At 37.6% G+C, this 24610-nt stretch overlaps 1 protein-coding gene across 3 annotated transcripts in view; it reads left to right on the top strand.

Annotated features, from left to right (window-relative positions):
• Window positions 1-24610, top strand: part of lin7a (lin-7 homolog A (C. elegans)) — a 65954-nt gene that overhangs the window by 3399 nt on the left and 37945 nt on the right. For all 3 annotated transcript variants that reach the window (XM_043709673.1, XM_043709671.1, XM_043709672.1), the window contains exon 2: window positions 17668-17786. In XM_043709673.1, the coding sequence (XP_043565608.1) occupies window positions 17668-17786 (119 nt within the window). The remainder of the gene's footprint in view (window positions 1-17667; window positions 17787-24610) is intronic.

Genomic DNA, 24610 nt, shown 5'->3' with positions numbered 1-24610 from the left:
TATGGCAACTCACCCAGAAACTATCGTATTCAAACCTCCGTATAGCAATGAGATAAAATAAAATTTGAAAAGTCGCATACAAAATTCATGACTGACTATTTTTTTAAAAAGTCCACTTCATGAAAGCCCATTCAAATCATTTTATACAGTTGAAGTGCTTCATCTCTTGTATAACAAACTTCTATTCATAACCCATGTCAAACACAATTAATCCTTTAATCTGCTCATTAGTTAGTCAATAAAACTGTGAATTCAAACTCTCTCATAAGATCTCTTAGATTTTGGAAGATAGCCATATAAGGACCTTATGGGAATGTTAATAAGTTACTATTGAAACTGCAAGAAGAGGTGTTACATCAACGAGCACCTGAAGCAACATAATTCAGATTTATTTTTAATCGTTACTGGTACATTCAGCCTATTTTTAAAATCTGTTATCTTTAAATATTTGGGAATTTAAACAATTTCAGGTCATGATAGTTAAATAGACATTGTCCACACTTCAAGAGTGTTTTGATCTACTCTGTGGATTATGATCTTTGCAGCAGGGAAAATGAGATCACTTTGAGTTCTGCATGGAGTCCAAATCATGATGCTAATTTCAGGTTTCTCTCCTGTGAATCATGGCCCAAACCCTCTCCCTGGCAAAAAATGGATCTCTTAGATATTGGGGTGGGATTTCTGTGGTTGGATCTTGCCCATCAGTTTCATGGCCTGCGGAGTCTGTCTCCTCTGCACTTCAGTTCTGATGAGAGTCATGTAGACTCGAAACATTAGCCTGCTTTCTCTCCGTGGATGCTGCTTGACTCACTGTGGTCTTGAGCATTTGTTGTTTTCAGTACAGATTCCAGCATCTGCAGTAATTTGCTCCTCCATGAAAGTCTGGGACTTTGCCTCTTTTTCTAGGCTTTTCTCATTTTCTCAACTTCTCCTGCCAGCTTTAAAGATTTGTTTATGTACATAACCTTTCTTTATTCCCTTCAGAATTGTCCCATTTATTTAAAATTCATCAATAGTGTTAGCACCAAAAAATTAATGAATATTTATGAAAATTAAATCATTTGGAGACCCCTCAATTTACTGTACATTATAAAAGCATGTGTGCCATTTCCGATTGAAAATATTGAAGGTGACTTCATAAAGAAAGAGTAGTTTAATGTTCCAGCTCAGCCTATGAGCAGTACAATGCATGGCAAGTCCTACACTGTACAATTTCCTTTGGTCATGTATTTGGTCATTTCCTTTAGTACACATAATACTTGGATCAGTTTAAAAGCATGATCCGGAGCTAATCAGAATATGGAATTTTGCATATGTATAATTGTATGTTTAACAATAAAAGTCCAGTTGTGCAGATTAATTTTACATAAAGCAAGTGAGTTTTTTTAACCAGTTAGTTTAAATTAAATTGTATCATGAACAATAAATATTTAAGCAAATGGTGTCAGATTTCTGAGTGGTGTTATTGCTGTACAGAATAGTACATACACAAGCTGAGGACTATCATTCCATGAATCTTGCTGTTGTTCAGAATCTTACTCATTTAATCCCCTTAAGAACAGCCTCTGATAACCATTCTTGACCTCATTTGAGCAGACAGGCAGGTTATCTCTCCCATCTATACTAATTAATCTCAAGTGGCACCACTCCAGCAACCATGCCTCCTCTTAAGCTTAGTAATAAGAGATCCAAATATGAGTCTGTTGTTTTCCTACCATTAGCTATAAAGTTGTGCCTTTTTTTTGTGAAGTTGCTAAATATTGTTTGTGATGTCAAAAATCTAGTTATACGAGTTGACAGAATTTGTAAAATTTGTCCCCAGGTTTTGGAACATAGTTCAGATCAAATAGTTTAATAACATTGTCAAATCCCTTTGAAGACATATAAAATGCTAGAAAAAATACCTCACATACCTCGTATGGGTAGACAGCTGTCTGGGGATTCAAGATATTTGTCTGTTGCTACGTCAATGATCATGATACTACCCCCTTCTTTCACATTTGGTTTTTTTAAAATATGACAAATTAGTTTTGTATCATTTGAAATATATTAAAATTTTGGTTGAGAACAATTAAGTATATAGTTACTGTAAATCTGTACTTGGATTATTTAAGAAAGGTCAGTAGTAATTTATAAACACAGTATGGACTGGCAAATTATCTGATCTTCTATTTATGAAGACAGGTAAACTGCTTATGTGGTTAGATCAAATATCCAGTAAGTACAATCGTGAGGGTTTAGAGGGATCACTATGTTTATCGGGCAGATGGAGTGTGAAACTTGTTTATGGGAGACTTCAGTGGCACCAAGTACTAAAGTCCTAAATTAGAACATCACATTTCTGAGCTGGTCTCACTGATGACCTACACAAAATTAGAATGTTTTCATTTAATCAAATTCTTTTAAAATTCAGCCTTATATTTCATTTACGATGTGAATAGTTATTTTTATATTGTTATAAAGATGCTTTATAATTAATATTGCTTGGAGCAATTAAGTTTTTCAAGACTGAGAAAAGGAATTTATTTCAACTTTCATTAGACAGTGAAGGAGAGATCCACTTTTTCTTAGCGATCATTTTAGATGAAGAGTCATCCATTCGAAACAGTAACTGTTTTCTCCCCACAAATACCTCAATGATGAAGGGCTCTTGCCCGAAATGGCGATTCCCCTGCTCCTCAGGTTGCTGTCTGAGCCACTGTGCTTTTCCAGCACCACTCTCTGGACTCTGATCTCCAGTGTCTGCAGTCCCTTTCTCCCCACTGATGCTATCAGACCTGCTGAATTTCTCCAGCAATTCGCTCCTTTTTATTTCAGACTCCAGAACATCCTTTACTTTGTCCTTCACACATCAATAATAATCAATTGGTCAGTGTTTTTTCTTCAGGAAGCCAATCTCTGCAGATAATGTTTGTCTTTTTCTCCCTTTTTTTCCCTGGAGTGGAATTGTTTAGCGGGGACGTGGGGATGTTTAGAGGGATAGCATTTATACTTCTGTATGACAATGTGTTAACCAATTAGTGCATCTTCATTGAATAGGTTTTATTTTGACAAGCCAATTATTAAGAAACCTGGTTGTTCGATCTTGTTGATTAAAGCCTGATATAGTTAAGATATTTAATTGGTCATCTTAGTAACTGGGGAAAAAAACATTTTGATGTTGTGACCTGAGTAATGGGACTGGAACAACAGAGCAATTTCCAGGCTCTGTTGTAACAATTTCAGTTAAATGACATGCACTTGTTATTCTATAGTAGATAATTCCTATTCATTGTGCTCAATGTTTCATATTTTTCAGGGATGTATTCTCTTGTTTATTGTTCATCCATGTAGCAGCTGCATTTTCTTAATGTACCAGTAACATAAATATAGCCACCTAATCCTTTTTCCAGTTATTTTATTCAAACTTGATTTCATGCATGTTTATGACGCACCTCTGGGGCAGGTGCTACTTGAACCTGGACTTTCTAACTATACCTTTATGTTCATGCTTCATATCTGTCATTCCAGGCTTATTTTCCTTTTCAGCAAGATCTTGTCAACAATGTCCAAAAGACAAGAAAGTAGGTTGTTTTATGTTTAGTTAAGCCTGTAGATTACTGAAGCTTTTGCCAAAAATCACTTTTATAGGTTAGCAATGCTGAGTATGAATGCCATGGGAACAACAAATTCTTAAAGGCACTGAATACTTAGTCAAGTGTGCTAAGCTGCATAGAATTAAATATGGCAGATAATTTGAAGCTTTATATGTATTAGAGAAGCATTTTTTAAAATTTGTGTCAAAATATTGAATTATAATTTTTCAAACTTGTTAACAAAGTAAAACTTAAAAGTGGGTGGATTTGAGAATCATTATGTTCCAATGAACTATATGAAGAATCAATCTGAAGCAATGTTGTCAATTTAGGTTGTCTAAGGTAAAGTTTTTAAAGTGAGTTTTTTTTTTGGGGGGGGATGGTGAGGTGATGGTGGAGATTAGCCAGACAACTGGACAATTGAGAAAAATTTAATGGCAAGAAACAAGAATAGACTCATAAAGTACAGAAGTGTCCCTTTGACCTATCTAGTTTGTATGGTCAAAAATATACTATTACCTATGTCAGTCAGACATTCCTATACTAGGCCCATTGCCTTGAATTTTATGACAGTTCAAGTGCTCACCCAAATACATTCAAGGAGTGTGGTGTGGTGTGGTCTCTAATGCACTGCCTGTTTCCCGCCTCAGGCAGTGCATTACAGACCACACCACACTCCTTGAAGGAGTTGACAGTAATGGTTTGTGATCATGCACTTTAGGTCAACCATATGCATGGTTCTTCGGCATTTTTGGTCGAAGAGTTTTTGATTTTAATTGTATTTCCCATTCTTTCTTTGTGTCCATTTTAGTTAGCCTGTGTTTTCCATGCAGTCAAAAAAATGCAGATGCTGGAATCCAAAGTAGACAAACAGGACGCTGGAAAAACATAGCGAGCCAGGTAGCATCAGGAGGTGAAGAAGTCAATGCTGTGGGTATAATCCTTCTCCCTGAAGAAATGGTATACCTGAAACGTTGACTTCACCTCCTGATGCTGCCTAGCTTGCTGTGTTCCAGCCTCCTGTTTGTCTACTGTGTTTTTCCACAAGACAGTAGTTCAGAACTACTTTCTGTATACCTCTTGCTGGTATAATTACCAAATGAAGAAACTCATGGATTTGATGAACTATTGCACAAACAATTAGACTTCTGATAGTTGTATAGTTTTGCCTCTATTCTGTGCCACAACTATGTAATTACATACATTAGAATAAGTAATTTCTCCACCTTTTGGTTGCAACAAAATTAGCTGGTGCCCATTGGAATGACAATTTCATTATTGTAGATGCCTGACCACCTCTGACCAATGGAGAAGTACATCAAAACAGTTACTTAATTCTGAGTGTTTCTGCTAGATAACACAATAGGTTTTGTTAATATTATATTGAAATGAATTTATTAAATAGATTCATTTTGAGCATTTCTGTCATTGTACTTGTCATGGTTTGGAAATAAAATGGTGTTGCAGTTGGAATCATGATGTTTATTATCATCGTTTCTAAAAAAAATTACAATGATCACCCTACCTGGAACTTTTGTGACGGTAATCTGGATTTTTTGGCAAGTTTGTGGGCACACTGTTGTAAACATTTAGGTGTTTTTGAAACCTAACTTGTTTATTGACTGGAGGTTATTTGATTATTTCAGTAATCAGATGACACTTTGACACCCCTTGTATTCAAGCAGTCAGCATCAAAAGGGGAAATGTGAAATGTGGTATTAACAATCAGTGCACATTATAGTAAAGACATTGTTTGTTAGTAATTAAAATTCTTTTATCACTGACTCTCACAAGTGTTATGGCCTAGAAGGAGACCATTCAGGCCTGTAAATGAGCTTTACTATTGACTGCCAATCTCGTGCTTTCTCCCCAAACCCTTGCACGTTATTTATATCCAAGTAACCATTTAATGTAGTTTAGAATACCTCAGTTGAGTCTGCTCCATTATACTTCCAGGCAGTGCAGTGCATTCCATACACTAACAAGTTGCTGAGTGAAAAAGCTTTCAGCACTTCACTATGGCTTCTTATGTAGATTTACTTTAAATCCAAGCCCTTTTGTACCCTTTATGAGTAGGAGCAGTTTTTCCCTATCTACTCTATGATTTTGAAAACCTCCATCAGATCTCCTCTTATTCTTCTCTCCAAGGAGATCATCTTCAATCCAGCCAGATAACTGAAATTTGAATCCCTGAAACCATTCTTGTAAACCACTTTTGCATTCTCTCTAATGCTTTCCCAACGTTTCTGTAACATGATGCCTAGAATTGTACACAATATCCTATCTGAGGTCTAGCAAGCGTTTGATAATGTAACAAGTTCAATATCAGCTCCTTACATTTGTAATTCATGTCTGTATTAATAAAGTTGAGGATATTGCATGTTTTACTTACTCTCTACCTGTCTAACCACTTTCAATGATCTATACATGTATGTACCAACATCCCTCTGCTTCTGTATTCCACTTAGACTTGTACTCCCTATTTCATATTGAATTTCAATGTTTTTCCTGCCAAAGCATTTGATTGAACAAGGTGCCACATCAAAGATTATTGCAGAAAGTAAAATCTCATGGTGTAGGGGGTAACATATCATCATTGGTTAGAAATTTGGCTTGCTCACAGGAAGCAGGCAGTAGGAATAAGTGGGTCTTTTTCAGGATGGCAGTGTGTCATGAATGGTACCCCACAGGCATTTTTGCTGGGGTTTTAACTCTTTCCAATTTATATAAATGATTTTGATAAGTGATTGAAGGTACGAAATTTTCTGATTATGCATAGGTAAGAAAGTGAGTTGTGAAAGCTTAACGAGCCTACAAAAGAATCTAGAGAGGTTTAGTGAGTGGCAAAGATCTGGTAAATGGGTTATAACGATGGAAACCATACAATTGTCTGTTTCGACAGAAAGAAAACTCTAAGTACCAGGAGGGTGCAAAGAGATGTGGGTGCCCGATTGTGTTTGATTTACAGAAGGTTAATATGCAGGTACACCAGTTAATCAGGAAAGCATTCGGCGGGTCGGTGTGGACTTGTTGGGCCGAAGGGCCTGTTTCTACACTGTAATGTAATCTATTCTAAAAAAAAAATCTAATCTAATAAAATATGGCTTATTGGAATCGAATGCAAGATTAGAAGTTATCCTTTAGCCATTCAGGGCATTGGTGAGATGCACCTGGAGAAGTGCATACAGTACAGGTCACCATTCTGACAGAAGGATGTTAATGCATTGGAAGTGTTTAGAGAAAGGTTACTAAACTAATACCTGGGAATGAACGTATTGCCTTATAAAGAAAGGCTAGACCTTCTGGAGTTTAGAAGAGTCAGAGATTATTTCATTGCAACATACAAGATTGTGAGGTGACTAGACTGACTGAATGTTGAAACAAAATGTTTCAAAAGGATGGTCTAGAATTAGGGGCTATAGCTAAATGAGAGGAAATGGAGGTGAAACATTTTTTTCCTCTGAGTCTTTGAAACACCCTTCCTCAAAAGGTAGTGGATTCAGAATCTTTAAGTATTTCTAAGGCTGATGTAGATAGGTTATTGATTAGTAAGGAGATGAAAGATTATTGAGAATATGCAGGAATGTGTAGAGTTGAGGTTGAAATCAGATCAGCCATGGCTTTATTGAATGGTAAAGCAGCCTCAATGGACTGGGTGATCTACTCTTGTTTCTTGTTCGTGTGTTCATATTGCATTCTTACAACCACACCATTCAAAAATTCTTAATGCAACTTTTTCTGTTGTGTTTAGTGGATAGTTATCACTTAACTGCAGCATCTTTACATTTTTTCATGTATTTCTGTGCCTGTCTGTTATCTGGATAACAGTGCAGCAAAGCTTGTGGAGCAATATGGGAACTGAAACAACTATTGTATTTCTATCTGTTAATTTTGACTGATAGGTGACATTGCTAATTTTAAATGTAATGTTTGCAACAAATGAAGTGTCAAAAATCTAATTTTTCGACATGCTAAAGGTGGTTGTTGCCTTCATTCTGTCTTCAGTCTGTAACTTCTACATTAACCATGATTGTAAATGGACTTCTGTGTATGTTCTGTGCACCAACACTTCAAGTGCCAAATCATTGACTACTGTTCTTTATGAAACTTTATCTTTACGTGTCGTAGTCTGCATTTGGGATTGTTTTTTTGAAGAGTCACTTTTGTTTGAGACTGCTGATCAGCTTTTGTAATTTTTAGAACAATATTGTAACAAAAACTTTTTTTTGCAATAAGGTTAATTTCACTGAGAGGTTATTAGAAGTATGAAATGGACTGTAGAATTATTTAATATAGTCATTTTCTTTTATGATACTGAAGAATTTGAGGAAATAGAGCAAAGTTCAATTTTCTTTTAAAATGCACCTCAATTGATATTTAAGTTTAGCTGCTTCCTTTGATCCAAGGCTAAACATTGATACCTTTTAGAGACCAAATCAGTACATTTCCTTTTTTGCTTTCTTGAACAGTTATGGAGGAGAAAGTGAGGTCTGCAGATGCTGGAGATCAGAGCTGAAAATGTGTTACTGCAAAAGCACAGCAGGTCAGGCAGCATCCAGGGAACAGGAGAATCGACGTTTCGGGCATAAGCCCTTCTTCAGGAATCCTGAAGAAGGGCTTATGCCCGAAACGGCGATTCTCCTGTTCGCTGGATGCTGCCTGACCTGCTGTGCTTTTCCAGCAACACATGAACAGTCATGGAGCCAGAGTACCTCTGCATGTGGAAATAATTTTGTATTTCATTACCTCAGTTCATGACTACTTCAAATTGGGGATATTTAGCTGTGATCTATATGAACTTAATGTTGTTGCATTTTGTCTGACTTCTGAGTTGGTGTAATAATTGCACAATGCGCTGTTTATTTGCTACATGGCTTACTGCATAATGGAAACCAGTTGAGGCAACTTCTACTCAACTCAGTAAAGGTAATCCGAAAAGCATTGTGAATGGTTTTTAGATTACACCAGCTAACACTGTGGTGGTACTGCAAAATTCATAACAAATTGAATGCAGAAACTACAACCTTAGTTTTCTTTGAAAGAACAAGCAAAATAATTGAATAAATTATCTAGAGTAATGAAGGTTACTTGTATATTGCCTAGTAATTAACAATCAGTAAAAAGGTTCAGTCTTACCTGATAAATTGCACTGTATTCACCCAATACAATGACATCCCAAGAAAACTTTATAATGTGTATCAAGACTTCCAGAAAACCTATGACAAAGTTGCTTGTGGAAGGCTGCAAATTGTCAAGAATTTAGAAATGGATATCCTGGCTGAAGTAAAGGAAACTGCTATGATGTTACAGCTTGGTATAACACCAATAGGTGTTGCATTTGAATCTCCACGTGTGGGTGTAGTGGCAACAAGTGCCTTTTGGAGCTGTCCCATAGAATTAAAAAAATCTTGCATGAAATATCGCTGAGAAAAGTAATAGCAGGAAAATATGCAAATATTCAAAATAATACAGGTAGCGAAAAATTTCATTTAGGTGTGACTTGTGTGCAATCTTGACAAATACATGGTTTTATTATTCATGCAGTTATTCATATATCTAAAAATAGCAATGAATCCAATCTCGAAACAAGGCAAACTGTACAGGATCCTTTGTTATATTCAAAGCAGATTTTTTTAGCAAAACTGAACTATTATTTAACCAGTTGAAATTAAAAGTTTACTTACACTTTAAATTCCAATGAGAGATATCTTAACTAGTAAATATTACATGGGAGTCTTTGCATGAAACAAGTAATTAACTTACATTTGTATTTACAAACCTTTGGAATTGAGAATGGCAGATAAAACTTGTGTATTATAAGAGAAGAGAAACTCTGATGTGATGAATAATGTATATTTTAATGCAAGGCTGCCTGAAATTTGATATCGAAATTATAATTTAATATGAATACTACTTTTTTTCCTTTGTTCAGTGGCCACTACATTTGTCAGCTTTTTTTGTATAAATATCTTACTAATTTATAGGAAGAATTAAAGTTATTTCAGAATACTTTGAATAACAGGGTGACTTTGATAGTTTGGTATGGTATTAGCACAATAGAGAGAAGGCCCAAATTCAGGAAACCAAGATGTGGAAGAATTTGTGCAGAGACCTTTTTAAAAATGGTAATGACAAGAAGTTACTTGTGGCAGTGGTACACATTCCATCCCTAATACTGTACTGTAGCAGGATGGAGTATGAAGGAAGTAATGGTGCAAGCTTGTCAGGAAGCGGAACAATAATCATGCCGAATTTTAATCAGTGCACTGATGAGACAGATAAGCAATGTAGCCTAGATGAGGAGTTCATAGAATGTTTTCAGAATGTTTTCTTTTTAGAACAGCATGTTTTGGAACTCAGCAAGAAACAAGCATTACTAGGCCTGGTATTGTGCATTGGTTTAGGATTAATTAATGATCTCATCAGTGAAGCCATTCCTTAGGTAGCAGCAATCATAATATGATTGAATTTTACTTTGTTTGAGGTTGAGAGAAGTGGGTCTGGGATTATTTTTAAAAACTTAAGGGCAATAATGAGAGCATGAAGGTAGAGCAGGCTAAAGTGAATTGGCAAATTATATTAAAAGGTAAGTCACCAGAGATGCAATTTAAGGGGAGGCTTTAGAATACAATGAATAGAAACATTGCAATGAAATTGACCCACCTTCTATATTTACCCTAGGAATGCTAAAGATATAATTATGCAAGGAAAAGTGGCAAACCAGCAGGCAGGGCACAGTATTTAAAAAAAAGACTAAAAATATTTAATAATGAGGGAAAAATCAGGTTACAGTAGAAAGCTAGCCAGGTATAGACAGTAAGAGATTCTATCCTTTTAAAATGTTAAGGACATGACCATTGGTTATACAGTGAGTGAGTTTGTAGAATTAATCATTGAAAACAAAGAGATGGCAGATAAGTTGAGCACATTTTTGCACTAGTTTTCACTATAGAGGATACAAGAAGCAGAAGCAATCATTAATCAGGAAATGAAAGCAGGGAAGAACACAGGAAAATTACAATCAGAGAAATAGTACTGGAGCTGCAATTTAACAAATGCCACGGTACTGATGGAGTTAGCGTCTTGAGGTGTGAAGTGAAACTGTTGAACTACCCGATTTCTAGGAAGGTCCCTTAGTTTGGAAAATAGCAAATCTAACTGCATTAATCAAGAGGAAGACAAAAAAAATACTGTGGGCTAATTAGCTTAAAAATCGTCACTAGAAGTGTTAGAAACTCTTATTATCAAAGATGTTATGGCAAGACACTTGGAGGACTTCAAGGTAATCAGGCAGCATCAACAGGGTTTTATTACAAAGGGCCTTTAGAACACTCTTCCTAAAAAGATAAGCAGAATCTGAATATTTGTATGACAGAGCTAGATTCATAGGTAAGCAAAAGGGTGAAAAGATATCAATGATCTTACTAACTGACAGGGCAGGCTGTAGGAACTGAATGGCCTATTTCTGACCCTTGTTCGTATTTAACAAAAAAGAAAATCAAGACTGGCTGAGAAAAGTACAGATGTACTGTATATACAAAACTGCATTAATTATTTAAATGATCAAAGTTGTCTGAAAAAATCTTGTCATCCAAAATGCTTTAATGATACTCCAGTATTTACTTGTGGCGCCATATGGTCAGGCAGGTTTGAAAGCCCACGCTTTTAAACTTTATTTTGCATTAAGGTAATTGTAAAGTCACCATAATCCTACGTTCTTAGAGTGAGATGACTGGTGGTGAGTTTAACCTGAGTGTCACCACACCTCAAGCGAGGAGTGCAGGTGAGGCAATACAGGAGTTGAATCTGTGCTGCTGGCATCACTCTGCATTACAAACCAGTCATCTAGCCAGCTGTGCTAACCAACCCCATCCATCAGGAAGGCTGTGTATCATTGATTTTCTGAATGCATTCTTGTACAATATGCAGTTGTACACAGTTTATACTTTTGCTTGCTTATATTTGGTGGAAAACAGTGAAAAAAGGCAGAAGAAAATGAAACAAGACTTGGTATGTAATGTTAACTCAGACAAATCAAGTAGGAACATGAGTAGCTTATGGATGAAGGATGCACTTTATCTTACTGTTTATCCATCCAGAATTAATCTAGAGTGTCCACTGAGTGTAACACTCAGTTAGTTCTTAAAGGAAGTTAGGATGTTTTTCCAGTTGTTGAATACTCTTTAGGCAACTTCGAGCAAATCACAAGCTATGGTAAAAAATACCCATGTGTTTACATTTTGGGTTGTGCTTTTCCTTTCAGAAATTTCAGCCCTGTTTGGATTCCATGCTTATATTAAATGGAAAAAAAAAGTTTTTGTGAAGTATATTGTGTAGTATCTCACACATGTTACATCTGTTGGTTAGCTAGCTCTCTAAGTTGGAAGCTATTTACTTTCCATGAAAGCTTACCATTTAAAAAAAGTTAAGAGTTTTGTCTGTTTTAGTTTGGGAATTTAATTCAACAATAAAAGCTTGTATTTTTATAGTGCCATTAACATTATTAAAGAGTCAGTGCACTTCACAGCGATGTTCAAAGAAAATCTTTGATGTTGAGCTACAAGGGATGTTGGGGCAGATGACTTAAAACTTTGTCAAAGAGCCAAAGTTTAGATTGATTAAGCATATTAAAGGAGGTGAGTAAGGTAAGGAGTTGGTGACCTTTACAAAGAGAGATCGCCGATGTTCTGATCCTAGGCAATCTATAACTAATATTAAGAAAAATGATCTGCATAATTCAAGTCTTGAGTGTAGTCCATTTGAATTATTACAGTTAAAAGTGTGATTTGTGAACCCTGTGAAGATTTGTGAAGTCTCTAAGATGTCCCAAAAGTATGATTTCACTCTAGTTACAGCTTAAATGGTTATGACACATTCATTTGATTAATTTTAAACATAAGTAGTTCACAATGCAAATTTGAATGCATAATTGCATAAATATAAATTGCACTTATTTCAATGCTAGAGGCCTAACAAGGAAGGCAGATGAACTCTGGGCATGGTTAGGACATGGGACTGGGATATCATAGGAATTACAGAAAAATGGCTCAGAGATGAACAGGACTGGCATCTTAATGTTCCAGGATACAAACGCTGTAGGAAGGATAGAAAGAAGGGGCAAGAGAGGAGGGGGAGTGGCATTTTTGATAAGGGATAGCATTACAGCTGTAATTAGGGAAGATATTCCTGGGAATACATCCAGGGAAGTTATTTGGGTGGAACTGAGAATTAAGAAAGGGATGATCACCTTATTGGGATTGTATTATAGATCCCCTAATAATCAGAGGGAAATTGAGAAACAAATTTTTAAGGAGATCGCAGCTATCTGTAAGAATAATAGGGTGATTATGGTAGGGGATTTTAACTTTCCAAACATAGACTGGGACTGCCATAGTATTAAGGGTTTAGATGGAGAGGAATTTGTTAAGTGTGTACAAGAACATTTTCTGATTCAGAATGTGGATGTATTGACTAGAGAAGGTGCAAAATTTGACCTACTCTTGGGAAATAAATCAGGGCAGGTGCCTGAGGTGTCAGTGCGGGAGCACTTTCGGGCCAGCGACCATAATTCTGTTAGATTTAAAATAGTGATGGAAAAGAATAGACCAGATCTAAAAGTTGAAGTCCTAAATTGGAGAAAGGCCAATTTCAATGGTATTAGACAAGAACCTTTAAAAGCTGCCAGATCTAAAATTGAAGTTCTAAATTGGAGAAAGGCTAATTTTGATGGTATTAAGCAAGAATTTTCAAAAGCTGACTGGGGACAGATGTTCGCATGTAAAGGGAGGTCAAGAAAATGGGAAGCCTTCAGAAATGAGATAACGAGAATCCAGAGACAGTATATTCCTGTTCGGGTGAAAGGAAATCCTGGTAAGTGTAGGGAATGCTGGATGACTAGAGAAATTGAGGGATTTTTTAAGAAAAGGAAGCATATGTCAGGTATAGACAGGAGAGATGGAATGAATCCTTAAAAGGGTATAAAGGCAGTAGGAGTATACTTGAGGGAAATCAGGAGGGCAAAAAATGGACATGAGATAGCTTTGGCAAATAGGGTTAAGGAGAATCCAAAGGGTTTTTATAAATAAGAACAAAAGGGTAACTATGGAGAGAATAGGGCCCCTCAAAGATCAGCCAGGCAGCCTTTGTATGGATCTGCAGGAGATGGGGGAGATACTAAATGAGTATTTTGCATTAGTGTTTACTGTGGAGAAGGACATGGAAGATATAGAATGTGGGGAAATATATGGTGGCATCTTGAAAAATGTCCATATTACAAAGGAGGAGGGGCTGCATGTCTTGAAACGCATAAGAGTGGATAAATTGCCAAGACCTGATCAGGTGTAACCTAGAACTCTGTCGGAAGCTAGGGAAGTGATTGCTGAGCCCCTTGCTGAGATATTTATATCATCGATAGTCACAGGCATAATCTTTGTGGTGAATTTAATGGATAATTCAAGTGCAGTAAGTTTATGAAAATCATGAACATTGAGCTCACGACTGTTTTCACGAAGCTAATAGGAGACTGGTGCAAATCAACTCATAAGCTTTGGGGAGTGGACTTCATGGGCCTGTCTTCCTTTCCACTAATTGATTGATTTGTACACTAATAATGATATAACCCAACCAGAGGATCATATGCATCCTGCAAATTTTGGACAAGATGTATTGGAAACTGCACCTCAAATTAATCATATAAAGATAGAGATATTTGAATTAGAACATAAAACACAAAAGCACAAGAATATTTGAACCAAATGACTAACTGAACATTGAGGTCAGCATGTGGACTGTTGAACTGTTTTGGTAGTGGAACAATGAGTGCCTAGCTGAACTTCAGATTTACTGGTCTGTTAGCATATTGATATAGCACATTTGTTTTGAGCTCTATTAGAGATTTTTTAGTTTTATGAAAGGCTAATAGAATTAATTTTCAAAGCAATTAACAGGGCTATTGATAATTCAGACACTTGCACATTACAATTCTCAAATTGTGTCTATTTCTCTCTTACTATTTTGGAATGTTTGTGTGTACAAATGCCTTAAAACCTAAGCTTGGACTTTATAATTGCCTATTAGCTGATGATACCCCTTCCACACTCGGAAAGCTGACCACAGGGATTTAGTAAACTATTTAATTTTTCTCTTTTCCGATGTTAATTTAATTCTGGTACCAGCTATAATGGGATCTCTGGCCACCAATAGTGAAGTTATCAAGCAAGCCACACAACCAATTGGACTGAAGAATTCTCATGGAAAGGAAAGCAACAAGTTTTATAAATTACAAGTCGGTTTAGCCATTCCCTTTTTTTCTTATTTTACAGAAAATAAAATAATGTTTGGGACATAGACAAGGAGTTCATGTACAAACTGAATCATCAGAAAAAAAAAGTTTGATTATCTTAAATATCTGGAACTCTTATTGTAGAATGCAAAAAATTGACATTCTGTATATATAACTTTAGTTTTTCAGGGCTAGAGATGTTGTTTAGCAATGAATTTAACTTAATACACTGTTAGGAGTGTGACTGTACCTCATAAAATAAGGCACAACTTTTCTAAGGGTTTCTACAATGAGACTAATAGTTTAAATAATTAAAGTTTGTGTAAAATAAATCATTATTGTTTGATTTCCCTCTCTAAGGCCTTCAGTGCTTAAAACAAGGAATCAATCACATAAACTTCTAGAGTTTTGCCTTTTAAGGTTATGAGTGAGGATCCTAGATATTGCTGACATTTGCACAGAACAATTAAAATGCTGACAATTGCTGACATCTGAGCATTAATTACTTAAGATGGTATTTTATAGCCTCTTGTGGTAGAGTAAAGGGGAAAAAAAAGGTTTTATTGAAATACACTTATATGGTAACAGTCTATAGTTGAATTTGAAACTAATATTCAGCATGGCTTCAAATATTCATTCATTAATACAAGACTTCAATTTCAATATAATAACGATAAAAATTTATTGAACTGTGAGACTTTTTACTGTCTGAAAATAACACTCCATGCATCAATGATAATTAACTAACAATTAAAGCTACCAAACCCGAAGATACCAATTTTTGTTCCTGGGTCAAGGGCATAGAAGCAAGAGAAATTCCAGTTCCACAAACCTCACTGTTAAAAGCAATGTCTGCACTTCAGATTTTCAGTCCAGAGGATTGAACTTGGAGTCAAGCCAAATGACACCGGAAGAGTGTAAGAGGTTGGCTAGCTCCTAAGGTGGATTAGATCGAATCCCTGTCTTAAGGCTCCAGCACCATGTTCAAACTTTAAAGTTTTAAAAAGAAAATATTCTCCTGCTCTCACACCCTGTACCCTATCCATGCCAATCAATGTCCCTCTACTTCTAGCCCCTATGGTCCTCAGTACTCTGAACACTATTTACTTGTTTTCTCTATTATCCTCTTATCTCTATTCTAATGAGCAAGTGGAGCTGTGTGCCATAGATACCTTAATGTGCGTATCTGATTTGCGGATCTCAACATTATTATAAAGCCAGTACAAATGACTTTATGTACTTGCTGGGCTGATGTATTTGCACCTTTTCAAAACTTGAGATTCAAGAATTACAGCTGGACACACAGTATACATTTAGTAAGGTTTCACCAAACATTGCTAGGAAAAGTAAGATTGCATGGAATTGGAGATAACTTTGGTTTATAAATTGGTTGAGTGGCAGAAGGCAGAGAGTCAGTATACATATTATAAGGGAATGCACTGAAACTGGTGGTATGAAACAAATGGCATTCCCCAATTACGTCAAGTGTACTCTCAGCTTTTCACCATTTCCATCAGTGATTTGGCTGAGAGGAAGGAAAAATGCTTACGTTTAGAACTTAAGTTCTCGTGAGTAATTTCTAACAGTCACTGTCACAAATAGGATCCAACACAGATTAATAAGAAAGGATATTTAAGATCAAATACATGAGCGGTTGGGGTTGAAGTTGAATACTCATTGATGATGTGTTGCATTTAAACTGTGGAAGAAACAAACTTGATGCATCAAATGGTCTTTCTCATTACATTCTTTTTTTCTTATGTTGTAGAGTGAGCAAAGCAAGAAAAGGATAGTTTTATTCTGAGCATGTAAAAGCAAAATAGCTGTCTTTAAGTAGTTTTAAGTATTTCTAAGGAACTCTTTTTACCTGTTAATCAGCAACACAGGCAAGTTTTTAATAACTCAGTCAGCATCTTGAATATTTCAGGTGGTGTACATTTATTTGGCTGCAACCAAGAGATTGAGGTATATGGATTTAGAATCACTGAAGACAAGTGAAGTATCAGTTTAACAAAGGAATTTGTCTTGCATTACAAGGGCAGCACAGTGGCTCAGTGGTTAGCACTGCTGTCTGACAGCATCAGGGTCCCAGGTTCAATTCCAGCCTCGGGTGACTATCTGTGTGGGTTTCCTCCGGGTACTCCAGTTTCCGCCCACAGTCCAAAGATGTGCATTGGCCATGCTAAATTGCCTATAGTGTTAGGTGCATTAGTCAGAGGGGCAATGGACCTGGGTGGGTTACTCTTCAGAGGGTTGGTGTGGACTGGTTGGGCCGAAGGGCCTGTTTTTATTAGATTAGATTACTTACAGTGTGGAAACAGGCCCTTCGGCCCAACAAGTCCACACCGACCCGCCGAAGTGCAACCCACCCATACCCCTACATTTACCCCTTATTACCTAACACTAAGGGCAATTTAGCATGGCCAATTGGCAATTGACCTGGGTGGGTTACTCTTCGGAGGGTTGGTGTGGACTGGTTGGGCCGAAGGGCCTGTTTTTATGTTGTAGGGAATCTAATCAAATCATATTAACACAAACCATGAAAGACTTTGTTACAGATTGCGCAATCCTTAATGGACTCTGATCAATTCTTTCATAATCTGAAAAACTTGGTTGCCCAACTATAAAATTAAAGTACATTTTGCACTTTTAATTCCAGTGTGATTTTGAGTGACTCCATGTTATTTAAATTGATATTCTATTGTTATTCAGGAGGAGGACTTTTAAAACTTTAAATACAAGTTAATGTCTTATCTGCTCATTCTAAATAGAAATAAAAGCCATTTATTTTTTGCGTATTTCTCTTCTCAGATGTGGCTCGAGCTATTGAATTGCTGGAGAAGCTTCAAGAAAGTGGAGCAGTGCCAATCCACAAACTCCAGTCTTTACAGAGAGTTTTACAGAGTGAATTTTGTACTGCTGTCAGAGAGGTATGGAAGTCATTATCCTATTGCAAATAGAAAAAGACTTGCATTTATGTGGCAGGTTTCATGACCATACAATTTTGCAAAAACTTTGTAATATTCACTCTATTTTTAAAATGATAACAAGAGCAGCCAAACTGCGCACAGCAAACTAGTAGTAATATAAATAATGAACTTATTGTTATTTGGTTATTGGTTGAGGGATAACTAATGGCCAAGGCACTAGGAGAACTTCAGCACATGAAGTAAGTTCTTGACAGATGTTTTAACAGCCCTTTCTAATATGCAATATCCAGAGCTGTGTACGGTTCAGATGTGCTCAAACCTTTTTACAGCTTAAACAAAATTTCCTCCACCTTATATTCTCAACCTCAAGTTTCTTCCTTTAGCAGTGTAAAAATTGCAATTTTTTGAACATGGAATCCTGAAACCTATTGGCAATGAGCACAACTTTCTGGAAAGATGAAATGGGCAAGAGAGGAATAAAGAAAGCAAACTCTTATCAGTTATCTTAATGATACATCTATAAAGAATACCATGTCATAACCAACACCACATTCTGCCAGTGAAAGAAGCACAAGACCTCACACAAACCTCATGGAACAAAGACTGGGAATTCCTCGAGTAACACACCATTACGGGATCACAGAGGTGTCCACATTGTCCAGTTTATGTGCTACCTGGTTTTTGTCGTTTCTATTTAAATAAAGATGTTACATTTCTGGAATCTAAGGATTCTTGAAAAACCACTGTCAATGCCCTGTACAATCTCTGTAGGTACTATTTTCAAATCCTACAATGTATCCCATCAGGTACATGGAACTTATGGTCTTTAGCCCCATTAATTTCTCTACTAATTTTTCTCTACTATCATTATTGCATTTATTTTCTCTTCCCTTCTTGCCCCTAGACTGTTTAGTTATTTGAAATAATCACATATGCCTGAATAATTATTTCCCAAAATTGATTGCATTTCACCATGTCTATCTAATGGATTTCAGATCATAGCCATGAACCAATATTCATGCTGTTAATTCATTTATTTTGTTCCATATATATACTATATATACTATATCTATTCAAGTAATGAGCCACTAATTTTGCCTTTTTAATTTTTTCTTCTCCCTTAACCCTAATACTGGGATTTTTTATGCTTGTACACTGTCTCCTCCTCTCCCATGCTATATTATCACTTAACTAGCTGTAATAATACCTTATCCTTAACTTCATTGTGTGTCAGTCTACCTTAACAGCCCTAGTTATTTAGTTCACCAGGATATTAATCCCAGCATGGTTCTAGTGAAGCCTTCACACTGGAACAGCTTTCTTTCACTGGTATCATTGCCGAGGAATGAGATCCCATTGCATCCACACCAATCTTTGAGCCAGAAGCAGGGATGTTAGAATATTAACATTGAAGGCCTCAAATAATCCACTAAGGTGGTCTTCTCATTCAAGTCTCATGGCCAACCTCCATCCAACAGGAGCTGCAGTGTGCCCCTAGTGCTTTGTCAAGTCTAAAGGCCACATTAAAAGCATCTATGAAAAGGTCTTTTAACATCATGTCTGTTTGAATGAAAATATTGAGAGAGAATCTCATTGAGTGTAAACACAAAGCAACTGTGGACTGAATGGTTCATTACATCTTGAGGAAAAGAACACTTTGACAGTTGGCTGACAGCAACATTATAGCATAAAACTTGCAAAATTAAAAACAAATGATGGATAGGAAGAGCATGGGAGATCCTACATTTGTGCAACACAGTGGCATGCGTGATTTCTTCCTGGCTATCAAATGATCTATGGCACAAACACACAAAGGTCCCCTCCAATTCAGGCAAACAAGAAGTGGAACTCTTTAAGGGCAAGGAGACCATTGTCTTTTGTTGGAGAGGATATTGTGAAGAACTCCTAGATTAAAACTGTTTTCAACTTAAAAATCCACAATTCTGTTCCTCAGTATCTGATCTGACTGTCTTGACAATACCTCCGGTTCAGAATGAATTTGAAAATGCCATTCAAAAGTTGAAAAAGTACAAAGTCATGGAATCATACAGCACAGAAACGGACCCTCCAGTCCAACTCATCCATGCGGACCAGATTTCTCAAACTAAACTAGTCCCATTTACCTGCTTTTGGCTCATATCCCTCTAAACCTTTCCTATTCATGTACCTTTCCAAATGTCTATGAAATGTTGTAATTGTACCTGCGTCTATCACTTATTCATTGTGCAAACATACCACCCTCTGTGTAAATCTTTCTCCTTCCACCTTAAAATTATGCCCTTTGGTTTTGGAGTCACCTGCCCTCTGGAAAAGAGCTTTGCTGTTCACCTTATCTGTGCCCCTCATGATTTTATAAATCTCTATAACATTACCCCTCAACCTCTGATGAGCAAAGTACAATATCATATAAAATATTAGGGTAGATTACATAGTTTGGAAGGAACACCTTTTAGAGAGAGATAGAACCTCATGATTTTATAAATCTCTATAACGTTACCCCTCAAGCTCTGATGAGCAAAGTACAATATCATATAAAATATTAGGGTAGATTACATAGTTTGGAAGGAACACCTTTTAGAGAGAGATAGAAAGGAATTTTACAAGTTAAGGATGAGGCATTTGAAGACAAAATTGCCCAGTAATGTTTGTGATTTATGTCTTGAGATGCACAAGAGATAAAATTACAATAGCTCAACAATTATGAGGGTTCTAAAGCTGGAAGTTATTACTGAGATGGGAACTTGAGGCTGTAAAAAGGCTTGAAAGGAAGAATGAGAACTTTAAAATCAAAGTCTTAACTCACTGGGAGCTAATGCAAGTAAATGAGTGATGGGTGCATGTGACTTTCCAATCCGTATTGGACAAAGTTTGTCATGATCATGTTTATGTTGATGAAAATTGGGCAGTCGTCCATTAAAATAATCCAGTCTAGAGCTAACCAAGACATGGATGATTTCAAAAACAAGCAAGCTTTGGTAGGGGCGGAGTCAGCCAATTTTATGGAGATGGATGTAAGCAGTCTATGTGAGGGGCTGGATGTAAGTGGTCTGTGTGAGGGGCTGGATGTAAGCAGTCTGTGTGAGGTGCTGGACGTAAGCGGTCTCTGTGAGGGGCTGGATGTAAGTGGTCTGTGTGAGGGGTTGGACGCAAGCGGTCTGTGTGAGGGGTTGGACGGAAGCGGTCTCTGTGAGGGGCTGGATGTAAGTGGTCTGTGTGAGGGGTTGGAGGCAAGCGGTCTGTGTGAGGGGTTGGACGGAAGCGGTCTCTGTGAGGGGCTGGATGTAAGTGGTCTGTGTGAGGGGTTGGAGGCAAGCGGTCTGTGTGAGGGGTTGGACGGAAGCGGTCTCTGTGAGGGGCTGGATGTAAGTGGTCTGTGTGAGGGGTTGGAGGCAAGCGGTCTGTGTGAGGGGTTGGACGGAAGCGGTCTCTGTGAGGGGCTGGATGTAAGTGGTCTGTGTGAGGGGTTGGAGGCAAGCGGTCTGTGTGAGGGGTTGGACGGAAGCGGTCTCTGTGAGGGGCTGGATGTAAGTGGTCTGTGTGAGGGGCTGGATGTAAGCAGTCTGTGTGAGGTGCTGGACGTAAGCGGTCTCTGTGAGGGGCTGGATGTAAGTGGTCTGTGTGAGGGGCTGGATGTAAGCAGTCTGTGTGAGGTGCTGGACGTAAGCGGTCTCTGTGAGGGGCTGGATGTAAGTGGTCTGTGTGAGGGGCTGGATGTAAGCAGTCTGTGTGAGGTGCTGGACGTAAGCGGTCTCTGTGAGGGGCTGGATGTAAGTGGTCTGTGTGAGGGGCTGGATGTAAGCAGTCTGTGTGAGGTGCTGGACGTAAGCGGTCTCTGTGAGGGGCTGGATGTAAGTGGTCTGTGTGAGGGGCTGGATGTAAGCAGTCTGTGTGAGGTGCTGGACGTAAGCGGTCTCTGTGAGGGGCTGGATGTAAGTGGTCTGTGTGAGGGGCTGGATGTAAGCAGAGGGGCTGGGGGTAAGCGGTCTGTGTGAGGGGCTGGGGGTAAGCGGTCTGTGTGAGGGGCTGGAGGTAAGCAGTCTGTGTGAGGGGTTGGATAAGAACACCAAAGCAATAGTAGTACAGCAGGGGAAGTCTTGTTTCACAAACTTGATTGCGTTTTTTTGAGGAAGTGATAAAGACTATTTAAGAGGGCAGAGTGGTGGATATTGTCTTCATGGACTTTAGCAAGGCCTTTGACAATGTCCCTCCTGGGACGCTGATAGTGAAGGTGAAGTCACATGGGAATCCATTGTATGCTGGTAAGATGGATACAAAACTGGCTTGGTCATAGAAAACAGAGAAGGGTATTTTTTAACTACAGATCTGTGACTAGTGATGTTCCCGAAAGGATATTAGTGAACCAAATGGGTATTTTCAACAATAATCAATAGTTTCACGGACATCATGCGTTTACTTATAGATCCTGTGATTTTGTTTTCCCTCCAAATTCATTTTCTTTTTAAACTGCATTTTAATGCTCAAGAATGGTGCTTGTAAGTAATTCAGGTAATAAATTAATGATTCAAAGAGTTTAAAATACCTGAAAGAGTACTCTTAATTCAAAGAGAAGGCAAATAAAATATGAACTAACAATAGCGTCAGAGTCCAAGTGCACTGCAAGTGCTTATGTTTGTTAATGGTACAAGTCATCCACTGTACATTGCTAATCAGTAAATGCACCAACAATGAGCTCAGTGGGAGAGCCCCTGAAGCACAATTGAAATTGAATTTTCAAAGCAACAAGCATTCTGAAGCACCTCTAATACTTGATTAACATTTAAAATCCATCAACACATTTACTTTTTCATTTGGATTCTGTTATGGAGAAATTATTTTGTACTCTGAAATCAATCTTAGTGTTTTTTTAAAGTCTCAACTGGAATAAAATCGTGATACCTTATTTAGGACAGGGACAAAATTTTTGAAAAAGTACGGTCCAGTGATCTGTCCAAATAACTGCATAAATGGGACTCTCTATGAAAATCAGCATTCACTTTGTATGCGGATAGTGCTTCATAGGTATGACTCTAAAAATGATTTGCAATGTTTTGGTGTATGAAATATATAAATTCTGTACATCATGCACTCAGTTGTAGATTGGAAAATGGCTTTGGATCCAGATTTTATGGGGAAAACATGGCATGTTTAAATAGAAGCAGTACTCAAAGTCTCATGTCCATGATGTTAATGTATAATCTAGATTATGATTGAGGTTTGTAGTAAACAAGAGAAGTACAGATGGAGCAAAGAGAGAGAGGCAAAGGCCAAGGTCTCTATGGACAAACTACTGTACATGAGTTCCTGTTTACCAATAACTGTGCACTAACTACCTCTTCAAAGCTGATTGTGCAATGTAGTATAGACAGTTCTCCAATACATCTGGCAATTTCATCTTTATGACCAGCACAAAGAAAGTTCAAGCAATATACCAGCCTGCTTGAGAAAATTCCTATTTCAAACCCGCGTTTTCAGTTCATAACCAGAACTTGCTAGCAATGGATAACTTCACTAATCTCAGCAACACACTCAAGTTTTTGTACTGTCTCTAACCACAAGACACATGTAAGAATTGCCAAAACCTTTGACAGGCTTCAAACAGCAGTCTGTGAATGAGGAGAAGTAAGTCTGCCTCCCAAGCTGCATATCTGTTGACAGTAGTCCTGCCTACTCTGCTCAAGGCAATATGAGACTTAGATTGTCGACCAAACATGCCAAGATGTTCAACAGCTTTTATTTGAACTACCTTCAGAGGCTTCTAGATCAGATGGACAAAGTGCCAAACATAGTTGATTTTCCAAGTTGGCATCCCAAGCATCAACACCATATTGAGACAGTCATAATTGAAATGGGCTGGTCATGTAGCCAGAATGCCTGACAGTTGTCTAACAAAGTGAATTTTGTCTGGGACGCTCACTCAAGACCATTAAAGGAAGCACTAGATGGACACTCCTAAGGTTTCACTGGAACCTTTGATCTTGACTTTGTATCCTGAGAGTAGCTTACCCAAGATTTCTGCTCCAAGCACAACCAAATAAAAAAAGGTATGGCCTCCTTTTGAAAGCAAATGTATATCAGAGGCAGAAAGAAAGTACAAGTGGAGGAAATCCAGAGCCAACAGCTCCTCAAACTCAATTGCTTGTGGTATTCAATTTATTTGCAGCAGAAGACTCTGGGTGTAGATTAACCTTAGCAGTCATCCAGGTACCCCATTTGTCTTAGTCTCTGAGTGATCAATGATATAAATACAAAGGGTGTAGAGGGATATGGGCCAAATGCTGGCAAATGGGACTAAGTTAATTTAGGATGTTTGGGCGGTATGGATGAGTTGGACCAAAGAATTTGTTTCCAAGCTGTACAGCTCCATGATCTGGGCTTTTTGTAAATTCCTACTGTAGTCATATTCCTTCCCAGCACATGAGATGGCCATTCTGCCCATTAAATCCCTGTCAGCCCATCTTTGATTAAACCAGTTGGTCACACTTTGCCCTGTTCAATCCCTGTAACCCTGCAGTTTATTTCTTTCAATTATTTATCCAATTTCCTGTTAGAAATCATGGCTTCTGCTTTCACCATCCTCTCAGGCAGCAAAATCCAGGATATTATCATTCCCTCTGTAAAAATGTACTTACCCTTCCACAACTCTTGTCTAAAATATTCCACATGACCTCTCACTCTATTTAACTTAGAATCCCTACAATGTGGAAATAGGCTCTTAAGCCCAGCAAATCCACACCAACCCTCCAAAGAATATCCTACCCAGACCCATTCCAGTATTACTAATGCACCTAACCTACACATCCCTGAACACTATGGACAATTTAGCA

This window comes from Chiloscyllium plagiosum, chromosome 19 (genome assembly GCF_004010195.1).
Source record: "Chiloscyllium plagiosum isolate BGI_BamShark_2017 chromosome 19, ASM401019v2, whole genome shotgun sequence".
Classification (NCBI taxonomy): Eukaryota; Metazoa; Chordata; class Chondrichthyes; order Orectolobiformes; family Hemiscylliidae; genus Chiloscyllium; species Chiloscyllium plagiosum.
Note: the sequence above shows the minus strand (reverse complement) of the source record. Positions and strands in the feature narration are given on the sequence as shown.